At 35.7% G+C, this 14,398-nt stretch overlaps 1 protein-coding gene across 1 annotated transcript in view; it reads left to right on the plus strand.

The window, feature by feature from the left end:
- Nucleotides 1-14,398, plus strand: part of LOC143375985 (netrin receptor DCC) — a 449,439-nt gene that overhangs the window by 16,188 nt on the left and 418,853 nt on the right. Inside the window, exon 2 of the mRNA XM_076825750.1 lies at nt 6,267-7,483. Coding sequence (XP_076681865.1) covers nt 7,414-7,483 — 70 coding nt within the window. The 5' untranslated portion in view covers nt 6,267-7,413. The remainder of the gene's footprint in view (nt 1-6,266; nt 7,484-14,398) is intronic.

The following is a 14,398-nucleotide window of genomic DNA, read 5'->3' on the forward strand; positions in this document are numbered from 1 at the left end:
TTTTTTGGGGGAATGGAGTAGAAGTCTTAAAAAATATCTGACCAGCAGACTCTGAAAAATAATGTTTATCCAAGCAATTGTTTATTCATTGCAAATACCACTGGCATTCTGTTAATTGTTTATAATTTAGTATATATTATTTATTGCAAATTATGATGGCTGCGACACCCTTCTCATTTCAATTTACGCAAAGCAATAAAGAGGATAAACTTGATCAAATAATAAAGTAATCAATTTTCCATATATAATCAGTTAATTCTATTATAAATGTCAATGTTTCCCCAACACGTTAATTATTTGCAGTATCTACTTTATGACGTTGGTACGCGAAATTGTTAATGCAAGAGTAAAAAGAAATTCATGGGGAACTGGTGTGTTGAAATTGATTCGAAATTTCGATACCTATATTCCTTGATTTCAATCTTCATGATTAATGAAATATTTACTGAATTGACGGAATAAATCCGTTGTGAATGCTTTTGCGGACATTATACAGAAATTATTTCTACAGAAATATCGGCAAATGTAAAACGCATATTTCCTTGAACACACATCTCTCGCCTACCTTCATGCCTACAGTTGCATTTCGTTTCAGTACACTTAAGACGCTGAAGCTTATAGAATGTCATCATAATTTAATTCTACACATGTTATTCAAGATATGCGTTGTCATTTCTCTTACAGAAATGAGCTAATAGTTTAACTATTTGGAAACATTCACAAATCATTGTATGTGAACTTTTCCTCCTCAAAAGAAAGATTTATTAAACAATTGCCAAACAATAGAATAGCGTGGAACGAAATTTAGGAGCACAATTTTTTTTTCTTATTCAAGAATTGGCAAAAGTTGCCTTTTATAATGATATTTAAGCTGTCAACATCTGAACTTCATCAATAAATGTCATCAGGTGCCGCAAGTCACTTAATAATTATTATTTTTATTGATCTTAGGAATTTTACTTTATCATACGATAATTTATCATACTACTTTTTAAAAGAATCTTACTCGATAGATTTCCCAGCCTCGTATCCTATCTGACTGCTATCTAATAACTGAAGAAAGTAGCTGCGATGAGGGAGTGACGATATATACATTTTGTTTAGACAAATGAAAATGCAAATGTTTAAACACTTTAAGGGGGAACAACACCTTGAAGCCCGGAAAAAGTGCAACTTTTTTTAAATTTATGTTAGATATCCATACTTCGTAGGAAAGTCATTGATATAGGGTTTAAATGTGCATGTAGTGGACAGTATTTTAGAATTTTTGTGTGACAAAATATACAGTTCTAATCGAGTTATAGAGGTCGCTGTAGAGCGCGACGCGTCGAACACGATCTGATGGTTTCCCACTTTATTCACGTCGCGTTCATCTGAGAAAAGAAAGGAAAGCACTTTTTAAATCTATATTAATATAGTTACAGTTAAGCGTGCGGAAATTAAAAATAAATTATTTTTACTATTTTTTCCACACCAAAATATATTGATTTTTTCCTTAAACTGTCTCGAAATTTTAGAACTTTCCCCTTTAAGCTCCGCCATTTCTCCAAAAATTATTGTAATTAAATTTCCGTACGTTTAACTGTGATTATATTAATATAGATGAAAAAAATGCTCTGCTTTTTTTCTCAGATGAACGCGACGTAAATAAAGTGGGAAACCATCAGATCGTGTTCGATGCGTCGCGCTCTACGGCGACCTCTATAATTTGAGTAAAACTGTATATTTTGTCACACAAAAATTCTAAAATGCTGTCCACGATTTTATTTAAAGTGAGAAAACACCATCGAAATTATAGTACAAGAAAAAAATAATTTTTTAATTTTTAGTGCATTTTATAAATCGTTTAACTTAAAAAGTTTTTTCTATATTTTTTTATTGAAAATCGACAACCAAAGTCTTATATAAATAATTTTATTCCTCACCTTCAATTCCTTTTTATACAAGGAAAACTTAATAACTTCAATTTAAAATCTACATTTATAGACCAATTAATTAAATTAATCAATTAACTGAAATTAAATTACTAAATTTGGCCACCCCCACTTTAGGGAATAAACTAAATTTAAGAAAGTCTAGGTATCCGCTTACCCTTCAGAAATCGGATTCCAGATATTCAAATTTTTCAGTTCTAGCCAACGCTTCAGATTAAAGAAATTAAACTACATCGATTAAATTACTAAATTTGACCACCCCCACTTTAGGGAACAAACTAAATTTAAGAAAGTCTAGGAATCCGCTTACCCTCCAGAAATCGGATTCCAGATTTTCAAATTTTTTAGTTCTAGCCAACGCTTCAGATTAAAGAAATTAAACTACATCAATTAAATTACTAAATTTGACCACCCCTACTTTAGGGAATAAACTAAATTTAAGAAAGTCTAGGAATCCGTTTACCCTCCAGAAATCGGATTCCAGATTTTCAAATTTTTCAGGTCTAGCCAACGCTTCAGATTAAAGAAATTAAATTACATCAATTAAATTACTAAATTTGACCACCCCCACTTTAGGGAACAAACTAAATTTAAGAAAGTCTAGGTATCCGTTTACCCTCCAGAAATCTGATTCCAGATTTTCAAATTTTTCAGGTCTAGCCAACGCTTCAGATTAAAGAAATTAAATTACATCAATTAAATTACTAAATTTGACCACCCCCACTTTAGGGAACAAACTAAATTTAAGAAAGTCTAGGTATCCGTTTACCCTCCAGAAATCGGATTCCAGATTTTCAAATTTTTCAGGTCTAGCCAACGCTTCAGCTTAAAGAAATTAAATTACATCAATTAAATTACTAAATTTGACCACCCCCACTTTAGGGAACAAACTGAATTTAAGAAAGTCTAGGTATCCGTTTACCCTCCAGAAATCGGATTCCAGATTTTCAAATTTTTCAGTTCTACCCAACGCTTCAGATTAAAGAAATTAAACTACATCAATTAAATTACTAAATTTGACCACCCCCACTTTAGGGAATAAACTAAATTTGAGAAAGTCTAGGAATCCGTTTACCCTCCAGAAATCGGATTCCAGATTTTCAAATTTTTCAGTTCTAGCCAACGCTTCAGATTAAAGAAATTAAACTACATCAATTAAATTACTAAATTTGACCACCCCCACTTTAGGGAACAAACTAAATTTAAGAAAGTCTAGGTATCCGTTTACCCTCCAGAAATCGGATTCCAGATTTTCAAATTTTTCAGGTCTAGCCAACGCTTCAGCTTAAAGAAATTAAATTACATCAATTAAATTACTAAATTTGACCACCCCCACTTTAGGGAACAAACTAAATTTAAGAAAGTCTAGGTATCCGTTTACCCTCCAGAAATCGGATTCCAGATTTTCAAATTTTTCAGGTCTAGCCAACGCTTCAGCTTAAAGAAATTAAATTACATCAATTAAATTACTAAATTTGACCACCCCCACTTTAGGGAACAAACTAAATTTAAGAAAGTCTAGGTATCCGTTTACCCTCCAGAAATCGGATTCCAGATTTTCAAATTTTTCAGGTCTAGCCAACGCTTCAGATTAAAGAAATTAAATTACATCAATTAAATTACTAAATTTGACCACCCCCAGTTTAGGGAATAAACTAAATTTAAGAAAGTCTAAGAATCCGCTTACCCTGCAGAAATCGGATTCCAGATTTTCAAATTTTTCAGTTCTAGCCAACGCTTCAGATTAAAGAAATTAAATTACATCAATTAAATTACTAAATTTGACCACCCCCACTTTAGGTAATAAACTAAATTTAAGAAAGTCTAGGTATCCGCTTACCCTCCAGAAATCGAATTCCAGATTTTCAAATTTTTCAGTTCTAGCCAACGCTTCAGATTAAAGAAATTAAACTACATCAATTAAATTACTAAATTTGACCACCCCCACTTTAGGGAATAAACTAAATTTAAGAAAGTCTAGGTATCCGCTTACCCTCCAGAAATCGGATTCCAGATTTTCAAATTTTTCAGTTCTAGCCAACGCTTCAGATTAAAGAAATTAAACTACATCAATTAAATTACTAAATTTGACCACCCCCACTTTAGGGAATAAACTAAATTTAAGAAAGTCTAGGTATCCGCTTACCCTCCAGAAATCGGATTCCAGATTTCCAAATTTTTCAGTTCTAGCCAACGCTTCAGATTAAAGAAATTAAACTACATCAATTAAATTACTAAATTTGACCACCCCCACTTTAGAGAATAAACTAAATTTAAGAAAGATACAGCGACCCCTATATCCGTTTGTATCACCAATCTTTATCCACCTTATACAGATCCAGTTGTCCCGACCCAGCGTCATGAATAAAAGTGTCGCTGTGATGGTAGATCCCAAAGTTCTCAGCAATGGCGTATAATGCCAGCCGCAGTTCCCCCAAAACACTTTTTCCCGCGATAAAGTGTCTCCGCGTGCACGTTTAGAGAGCGAGCCGAGAGAGGCGGCAATTTCTTCCCCCTCGTACTCCGTTGAGCACTGCGAAGATCGACGGTCCAGTTGTCCAAATCCCCACTCATATCCGTCCTCTGGGATAGGCCGTAACCGCCTCTTAGGTCAGTCTTAAACTACAGAGTTATATACGCGTGATTCCCGGGCTACTTTAATCTCGAGGACTTGCTGGCGCACCTGCTCGACGACGCGGCTATATCTCTGGAACTTCGAACTCGGGGATCGCGCGGCCGACGGGGATAGAAAGACCCAATTACATCTCGTTCCTGCAGAATTGGACGAATACATACAAGACGCTTAAGACGCCTTAACTACCCTGGGATTTGTACCAGCGTTCCCTAACTGTCGAGATTCGTTTAAGCGCTCTGTCCGGTCTGTCTCAATCACCGGTATCCCCCGTGTAGTGCGGGTACATTCTGCGACTATGATTTCATCCCCTGAATGGAAACTGCCAGCAATGAAACACGTTAGGCTTAATTGTTCTTCGACGAAGCGATTTCGAAGCGACCAGCCAGTTGCTCTGTCGCCTGTGGTCGGTTTGACGCTGAGGACGGTATCGATGATGGTACGAGGACTGTTTGGACACGTTTGGGAATCAGCGCAGTGAATTTCATGTTTGTTAAGGCTTAGTTGGCGGATACACGATCCAATTCGACCTATTTTAAATGTCAATGTACTCGGTTAAGTGCTTCTTCGAGAAAGATATGTTAGATCGTAACAAGATCAGAATTTATTATAAAAGCTTGTTCTAAGCTGTGTGTAAATGAAACTACGGAACGAAAAGGATTTTGCAAGTACGACGCGCTGTTAACCTATCCGTGGTTATAAGATGAGGGTTTCGTTGAACGGTGCAATTAGTAATAACAGTTCTTGTTATAATTGTTTAATTGTACTTACAAGGTAACACCGCGAACCCTTACTCACCGACTGCAACATAACTTTGTGGGTTCATAGAGTGGCTTAAGACAAGAACAACGGTATGCTTCATTCGTGCCCAATTGCTCTTCAAGGTTGTGAAAACGAACCTCACAGTCAAATAGGCACTCTCGCTTTTTCGCGCATAACTCCTAAATGACAAGAAACAGAAAAGAATGTCTCAAAGAAAAGTTTAATGGTGCACTAAGCGCTGCAAACTTGCGTTAACAAAATTTTGAAAAAAAAGTTTTAAAAAAAATACCTCGCGAAAAAAATTTTTTTTCAAAATTTTGTTAACGCAAGTTTGCAGCGCTTAGTGCATCATTAAACTTTTGTTTGAAACACTTTTTTCTGTTTCTTGTCATTTAGGAGTTATACGCGAAAAAAGAAGTGACTTTGAGGTTAGTTTTCACACCCATAAAGGGCGATTGGTCACGAATAAAACATACCGTCGTTCTTGTCTTGAGTCGCTCTATAAGCCTACAAAGGTGTAACCGTGAGAGGTATATTATTAAATAAAGTACTGCTATTTATTAAAAGTTCCTGTGCATTTATGAAAAATTGGAGGTTAGGCTCGAAAAAATTGAAACGTATTTTTTTATATTTTTACGAAGACAGGCTCAATAAATGAATATGCAGAGTTAATTCTTTTCTGTATTTTAATTGACAAGGATTTGTCTTTTCGACTAAATTTCTTTCACATTGAAAAGCTGTTTCTACAATACGAAAATTGTAATGAAGTTTTTCATTCGCAGTTGTCATCTCGTTATCAGTGCTATGGTAATTCTAGCGCATTTTATAAATTACATTATACTGTAGAAGATACCTACAAAAGGTGTTTACACTTTTGTTGATTTCATTGCGCAAAGCCGGTAAACGTTTAACGAGAGTGCTTTTCTTTTCTGTTGCAGATTACGGAAAACTGAGAGGATTAAGAAACCCATTGGCGACCAGCTTCGCAGAAATAACGTGTTGTCCAATGAATCATGAAGACCGGGCAGGCGAATTAACAGCCGATTAAGATGCTCTATGACGGCCGTTAAATGACCTGTAACCGAACTCCGTGATGCACGCGACTAACTGCCCGATTTCCCTTGGAGCTTGAATTAAATGGGCAGCCAGGAATAGTCCATTGTGCGTTTGAATTCGCCTGGCGTGTGAACGCGAGAACTGCTGTAAAAATCGAGAGACACTTGTTCAGCGACACCTTTCTTTGTGCACCATCAAGTGTTTGCGCGTAGCATCGCACAAGGATATCGTCAAAAAGTGATCACCGTTTGGTTTTGTGTCTACTTCGACGAAGTGAACTACTTCCTCGCGTGCAGTTTGACGAAAAAGTGACAAGCCAATTTCCGTGATCCAGAGAAGACAGCTACGAAGTATGACCAAAGTGAATTCTGGCAGGAGTATACAGTGTTAACACGTGACACCCGCGTAGTTTAATCTATGAGGATCACTGGCTAGAAAATCGCCCGAATGGATTCGACGGTTCAGTAATTCACGATTGTAAATCCTGGCCTGAAACGATCCTCGCGTCTCGCGAAAAACCTAATTCCCCCGTTGGCTTTGGTTCTTCGCCTCCTCCGTCACCAAGGGAAGAACGCGATAGAGTTCTCAGCGACTGACGGTGTTAGGTGTCGCTAAACGTCCTTGGTCCCGCTTCAGCGTTGTGACGCGTACGTCGACCTGTACTAGTGTTAGTGTTGCGAGGCGTCGAAAAGCCCAGGCGGTTGTGACGTTTCAGTGCGGATTGTGCGAGTGGGAAGCAAAGTGAAGAAACAATTGGACAGTCAAACAGGGGAAGAAGTTAGTGTGTCCGAGCCTAGTGGGAAGTGCAGATGTGATCAGTTATGGTTGATGGTTGCGGTTCGCGTACGACGCGGAGATAAGCTGAGGGAACAGAATGACAGTGATGTGGGTGTATTTGGATACCGATTTCACAGTGTCCTGCGATCTCTGTGAGTAACTGATAAGGAGGTCGGGGTGTGTGACATTCAAGAACGCGCTTCTTGGGTGAAGGATAAAGAGAGGGAACGCAAGGGGAACAAGAGCGACAGCATGAAGGGCCATCGCGGGAGATGGCTGTACGTCGCGCTGCCGTTGATCACATTCCTTTCGCATCAAACCGGTGAGCTTGCATTTATTTTCATGTTGACATTGGTCCTCGTGTCTAGCGAGGTGGCCTAGCGACTTGCCTAAAGCGAGTTTAGGAATTAGTGTTTCGGGAAGAAGTTTTATTTCTGCTTCTAGTTCGTCGTTCCTCCGTGATCTCGTTAGATTCCATATTTTTGATCCTGGTGTGTTTTGTGAGGGTCGAATTTTGGCGCACGTAACTTTGCTGATGCAAAAAGGCCTTTAATTAGGTAAATTATATTAGGTATTATTAATTATAATAATATATTGTTTAATTACAATAGTTAATTATTATAATATATTATACTATTAGTTGAATTTTTTAAATTGGGCAGCGTTAAAAATGAGCGATCTTGTTAGTATTCAGGATATATTAAGGGGTTATACTTAGTCAGGCGGTCGAAAAGAGGCGAATATTTGTGAATTTTTTCTGAAGAAGCGGAAGCGTATATTTTTACAGAACTTTTTGCGTTTAAATGAGCAACATTTAAAGAACATTTGGTAATTTTTTCGTAGAAAAATATTTAAGTTTATAATAAAATAACAAGCGACATCCAAGAAGCATTTTTAAAAATTTGCTTTCGCGGTGAGCACTGCCATTCGTAACCAGATTATCTAAAATCACAAAACAAAAAAGAATTCGTTAGTATATTAATGTATCCTCAGGTTGACGAAGAGAATTTTCTAAAATATTAAGTTAAAACAACATGGCAGCTATTTAAAGTTGAAATTCTGATTTTTTCGCGTAATTTTTGCAGGAAAAAATCAGGATTTCAAATTTAAATAGCTGCCGTGTTGTTTTAACTTAATATTTCGGAAAATTCTCTCCGCCAACCTGAGGATACATTAATATACTAACGAATTTTTTTTTGTTTTTTGATTTTAGATAATCTGGTTACGAATGGCAGTGCTCACCGCAAAACCAAATTTTTAAAAATGCTTCTCGGATGTCGCTTGTTATTTTATTATAAACTTAAATATTTTTCTACGAAAAAATTACCAAATGTTCTTTAAATATTGCTCTTTTAAACGCAAAAAGTTTTGTAAAATTATACGCTTCCGCTTCTTCAAAAAAAAAATCACAAATATTCGCCTCTTTTCGGCCGCCTGACTAGGCATACCCCCTTAAGAGTTATAACCTTATGTTAAGGGGTAACACCACTGTAGCGGCACAAAAATGTAGTGTACCTTTGAAAATTGTTGGCGGGCAAACAAAGGCATAATTGGAAAATCGGTTTGAACGCCTTTATTATACACATCTTAAGTAGTTTCAAGCTATTTTTCGTTTCTTTTCTTTTTCCACAATGACACTTTAAACACGTTTTTCTCGGAACCACATTTTTCAAATTGGGTTGCAGCTAGGGAATTCAATCCCGAGATCCCGGCTGTTTTTTGGATTCCATTATTATATTTTTCAGTTGTTCATAAAGTAATTTACGTTTTTAAAATTTCTCGAAATTCTCGGGATAAATTATAACTTGATATACAGGGTGTCCCACTAAGGAGTGGACAGCGCGATATCTCTTAAAGTATTGTCGATAAAAATATAAAAAAAATAGGGAATTGCATGGTTCGAGGGGGCCCATTTATTAGCGCGAACGAATTTTGTTTTCGATTATTATTTTAAAAGATACGATGGTCAAGTTCGGTTTTTCAAATGGAACTATTTTTTTTGAAGACCTGAGTTGATAGTGCGTTCCAAGACAAATTCAATAAGCTTTAATGTATACACTTTATTTCCACTGGTTTTTAAGATATTGCGCTTGCAAAATTACTGATTTTCACTGCAAGAAACCCCTCTGGATTGGCAAAAACCGGAGGCGGTCTTACTGGCGCCACGGGTGGCACTGCCTGTTGAAATGGATACTTACCTGCCAAAGGTCTACGCCAGAAATAGCAGGCCCAAAGGCTGGACAATTCTTTTCTTTTGACACAATCTGCTCCCTATGGTTGAAATTTAGTCTAGCAACTTTCACTCCTCCTAACCTAACCAATCCAACTTGCATCTCTCCCAAAAGAACCGGCCATCCGAGCGTAGAAGCAAGTGCGAAATAAAAGTAACGATGCGCTTCTCGATACCGCAGATGTACCTACCTAAGTAGCATTTCTGACGGAAAAGAATTGTCCAGCTTTTGGGCCTGCGAACCCTGTCGTAGACCTTTGGCAGGTAGGTATCAGTTTCAACAGGCAATGCCACCCGTAGCGCCAGTAAGACCGACCCCGGTCCTTCCTATTCCAGAGGGTTTTCTTCCAGTGAAAATCAGTAATTTTGCAAGCGCAATATCTTAAAAACCAGTGGAAATAAAGTGTATACATTAAAGTTTATTGAATTTGTCTTGGAACGCACTATCAACTCAGGTCTTCAAAAAAAATAGTTCCATTGGAAAAACCGAACTTGACCATCGTATCTTTTAAAATAATAATCGAAAACAAAATTCGTTCGCGCTAATAAATGGGCCCCCTCGAACCATGCAATTCCCTATTTTTTTTATATTTTTATCGACAATACTTTAAGAGATATCGCGCTGTCCACTCCTTAGTGGGACACCCTGTATGAAATCCCGGGAGTTTTAGAATCCAAAAAAAAGTCGGAATCACGTGATCCCAGGATTGAATTCCCTACTTGCAGCATAACTTAAACAAATTTTATTCGTTTCACTTGAAATGTTTATAATAGCTCCTTAACTACATTCTCCATAGAAATACGTACCGATTTTATGATTTGTTGAAAACTTTTAATGTTATGAACGATTTTTGAGCTGAAAATGGTGCTGGACCTTTACGTTCAAATGCTTACCTTTTCTAAGAAAAACAATATTTTACAATATCGGTACGTATTTCTATGGAGAATGTATCTAGTTAAGAAGCTACTATAAACATTTCAAGTGAATCAAATCAAATTTGTTTAAGTTATACTGCAAGCCAATTTGAAAAACATGGTTCCGAGAAATCGCGTGTAAAGTGCCATTTTGGAAAAAAGCAAAGAAAGAAAAATAGTTTGAAACTACTTAATGTGTATAATAAAGGCGTTTAAACAGATTTTCCACTTATTTCTTTGTGCACCCACAAACAATTGTCAAAGGTGTACTACGTTTTTGTACCGCTACAGTTTAAGAACCCCTTAATGAGATTTGCTGGGTATTATTGTAAATGTATAAAGTGGTCTGTTTGAATTAAAATATTTACGAAGGTAAATTTACAGTCAGGTAGGAACTAACAAGGGAAGCACACCGCATGTGGCAGACACCGATTTTGATGAGCCTTGGCACGATGGATCTATGTCGAAAATAAGTAAATAGGTAGGTGTCTGAGCGTTTCAGCCAATGGGTCTTAATAAAAGAAATATTTACACTAAATTATTAAAAATTTCATAGTGACCGTGAGATTTTAGTGGGTAAACATCCCACACTACCCTGGCGCCCGCGGGAGATTCCCTTCTGGAGGCGTCGGGGTGCCTTTTGAAGATGTCTCTACGTTAAAAAAAAATTATAAATTTTTTTTATAAATTATTTTTTTATTATTTTTTTTAACTTGGGGAAATCTTCAAAAGGCACCCCGACTCCTTCAGAGGGGAATCTCCCGCAAGCGCCAGGGTAGTGTGGGATTTTTATCACTAAAACACCACGGCCACTATGAAATTTTTAATAATTTCCATGTAAATATCTCTATTATTAAGGCCCATTAGCAGAAACGCTCGGACACCTATTTACTTATTTTCGACATAGATCCATTATGCCAAGGCTCATAAAAATCGGTGTCTACTATATGGTGTCCTCCCCTTGTAAGTAGAATATCGACGCAGATATTTAATGGTTAATAAATTTTTCTGAGTTATTTAAGTTTGCTTATAGATAATTTTTTTTCCACTTTTAGAGTTAGCGAGTAATAAATTCAATAGTACTTACTAATAATAAATAACGATGAAAAGTACAATAAAGGGATATTGATAGGAAACATATTCCCATACACATCAAAATGTCTGCAGCTTCAGAAAACATTATAAATCAGTACACAAAGTAAAAAAGTGATTTAATGTGAATAATCACTTTAAAAAGAATATTTGGTTTGGCAAGCAAGAAGAATGAGAAAACTGTGGCATGGCACAAAGGACATTACTAAAACTTCTTACAATTTTTGGTTATAACTGGAATATTGTGTCATAATAAATTGCTCGTACTCGGCGTTGAAATGTAGTCGAGTAATCAAACGTTTAGATTAGATCTGGTAATTACCCCTTTGATGGCTGTACGTTTCACAGCAAAAGTTTTTAATCTCTTCTTTGATTTTATAACTTCTAGCAATTTATGAATATCAAAATATCACCACTACATACTGTCAGTAGTAAGAGTTATCTAATTTCATATATGAACATTAGTAATATAAAACAGTGGCATTTTTCAAAACTCTCTATCATGCAAACCGGGGTCCCACAAAAAGAGCACACAAATTATTTTTTAAACTTCTCTGGTAGAACACTTTAAAATTATTAATTTATACAAATTAAAACTTACTTTGGATTTATGTAAATCTGCATAATAAAACTAGGACCTTTCTTTGAAAATGTCCATTAATTAAGACACTTGTCTAAACTGACTGATTCTAATTGATCATAATAAGTCATATAAAGATGATGGAAATATTAGTCCAAGGAAATTTTATTTTTTTATTTATTGCTTTAAACCAGATGTGGTTTATAATATATATAAAATACAGTATACACGTAGTTCATATAGCATACAATTAACAAATTACAAGCCACCAAATTACAGAATAGCATTTAGAATATTTAATATTTATATCTTACTTGGAAGAAGTTAGATTCTTACATTACATTTTTAAAGAAAATTGTAAATAAATAACCTAAGGAAATCTGAACATTCTGATCTGAATCTGAATCAGATCTGAATCTAAAGAAACTTTGATCGAAAGACTAAAATCACGCATACGTGATAACAGCCCCCAAAGCAAGAAGCTTTTGTTGTATGTCTGTTACTGAACGAAATGTATTTACCCCTTTATGAGGTATGTACACAAGTAACGGAAAGCAGATGTCTCATTGTCTTTGATTTGTTACATACAACTCATTCTCTACACTATATTTTGAATTTCAAACAAAACTACAAATGCTCAGTGAACGTGGGTGACTTCTCGAAGGAAAATGGAAGTAACTGGTTGGAAGTAGGGTAGGTAATACTCGAGTGAATGATTAATGAAGCGAAAGTGGTTTGGTGATACCAAAATTTAGGCCGTTCACCCACTGCCGCAAGGTAACTGCAATTTGACCGAAAAACGATTGCATGCGACATGCAATGGCGTCAATCACTTGCAGGGTGTTGTTTCTTGTTACTTCTTTCTCGATAACCTCTTCAGGGCATTCCCCGGTCAAATCGCGCAAAAACATAGATGATATTTATGATTTTTTCTAGACAAAAAGTATACAATGTATGGGTCTAAATTTTTTGCACTTTATTCTGCTAAAAATGTAGAGTATAAAACAATTTTTTTATTTCATTTTTGCGCACCCCAGCCTCTGATATCCATTGCGTGCTGCATCGTTGTAAGAAAACTGACCTGGACTATCGCCACGATAACTTTAGGCAGGATCATCCAAAATCGAAAACCCCCCAAAAAAAAAAAAAAATGATATTCACACATTGTGAATATTTTTAATTACACATGTGTGATTATTGCGCTACCCTTAGGCAGTGTTAAGAAACATCTGGGCGATGATTGCCACATGTTTAAACGATAGGGTCTCGAAACATGGGTTGTTTTCGAACAAAAATGTTTCGTAACAAAAATTTAATGTACAAAAATTCGCAATATAGAGTAGCGCGGAAGTCAATGTAATTGCGAGTAGAATCCCGTTTGAATTTTTCAGAGATCCAAAATAACAGTTATTATTCAAATATTTTCGAAAAAAAGTCAATAAGAAAATGTTAATTTTTATTCAAATGGAAGGCAATCGTCATTAAATTCTGCAGAAACTTTTCGAAAAATTAAGTGGTTAAAAAATATTAAGATTTACTTTTTTTGGTAATGAATAACCATTATTGTCAACAGAAATATTTTTTGGTCACTAATAACCATTATTGACGACGGAAATTGTTTTCGGTTACGAATAATCATTATCGATGACCAGAATTTTTTTTTGGTTACGAATAACCATTATCGATGACCAGAATTTTTTTTTTCGTTACGAATAACCATTTTCGATAATGAGAATTTGTTTTGGTTACGGTGTAACCAATATCTATTGCGGGATTTTTTTGGTTACGTTATAACCAATATTCATATTGGGGGATTTTTTTTTGGTTACCTTATAACCAACATGTGTTACGGGAATTTTTTTTGGTTACGGTATAACCAATATGTTGGGGGATTTTTTTTGGTTACGGTATAACCATTGAACTATAGAATATCTGGAATGCAAACTGTGGGTATTATGAGCCGTGCCGCGCTGTTGAAAAAAGATAGTTGCATTGCATGGGATGCTGTTTCACTCTTACACAAAAATCTTTACACGGTAAAATCTGTACCGTTATGAATTTCGTTTTAAAATTTCACCTGGTCATTCTTGAGATGTTGTGGGATGAAAATATGCAAAAAAAATTTTTTTTGATGTTTTGACTGGGGAGTGCCCTTAAAGAAAAATCTGACAAATTTTGCCGAGTTATCAAATTGCAGTTGTGTTGCGGCAAGGAATGAACAATCTATTTTTACAAAAATGAAGATCTTTTAAATGCATTTGTAATCGTAAATTTGACAATCTGAAAATTGTAGATTCAAGTCTGTAGCATAGGATATACTACTATAACAAATGAAACAAGGAATTAAAACACATAATGTGTGTTGAAACATGTGAACTAGGGGGGAGCGGAAAATTTAAATTTGAATTTTCAGTTGGCCT

The sequence above is a fragment of the Andrena cerasifolii genome, chromosome 13, assembly GCF_050908995.1.
Source record: "Andrena cerasifolii isolate SP2316 chromosome 13, iyAndCera1_principal, whole genome shotgun sequence".
In the NCBI taxonomy this organism is placed as follows: domain Eukaryota; kingdom Metazoa; phylum Arthropoda; class Insecta; order Hymenoptera; family Andrenidae; genus Andrena; species Andrena cerasifolii.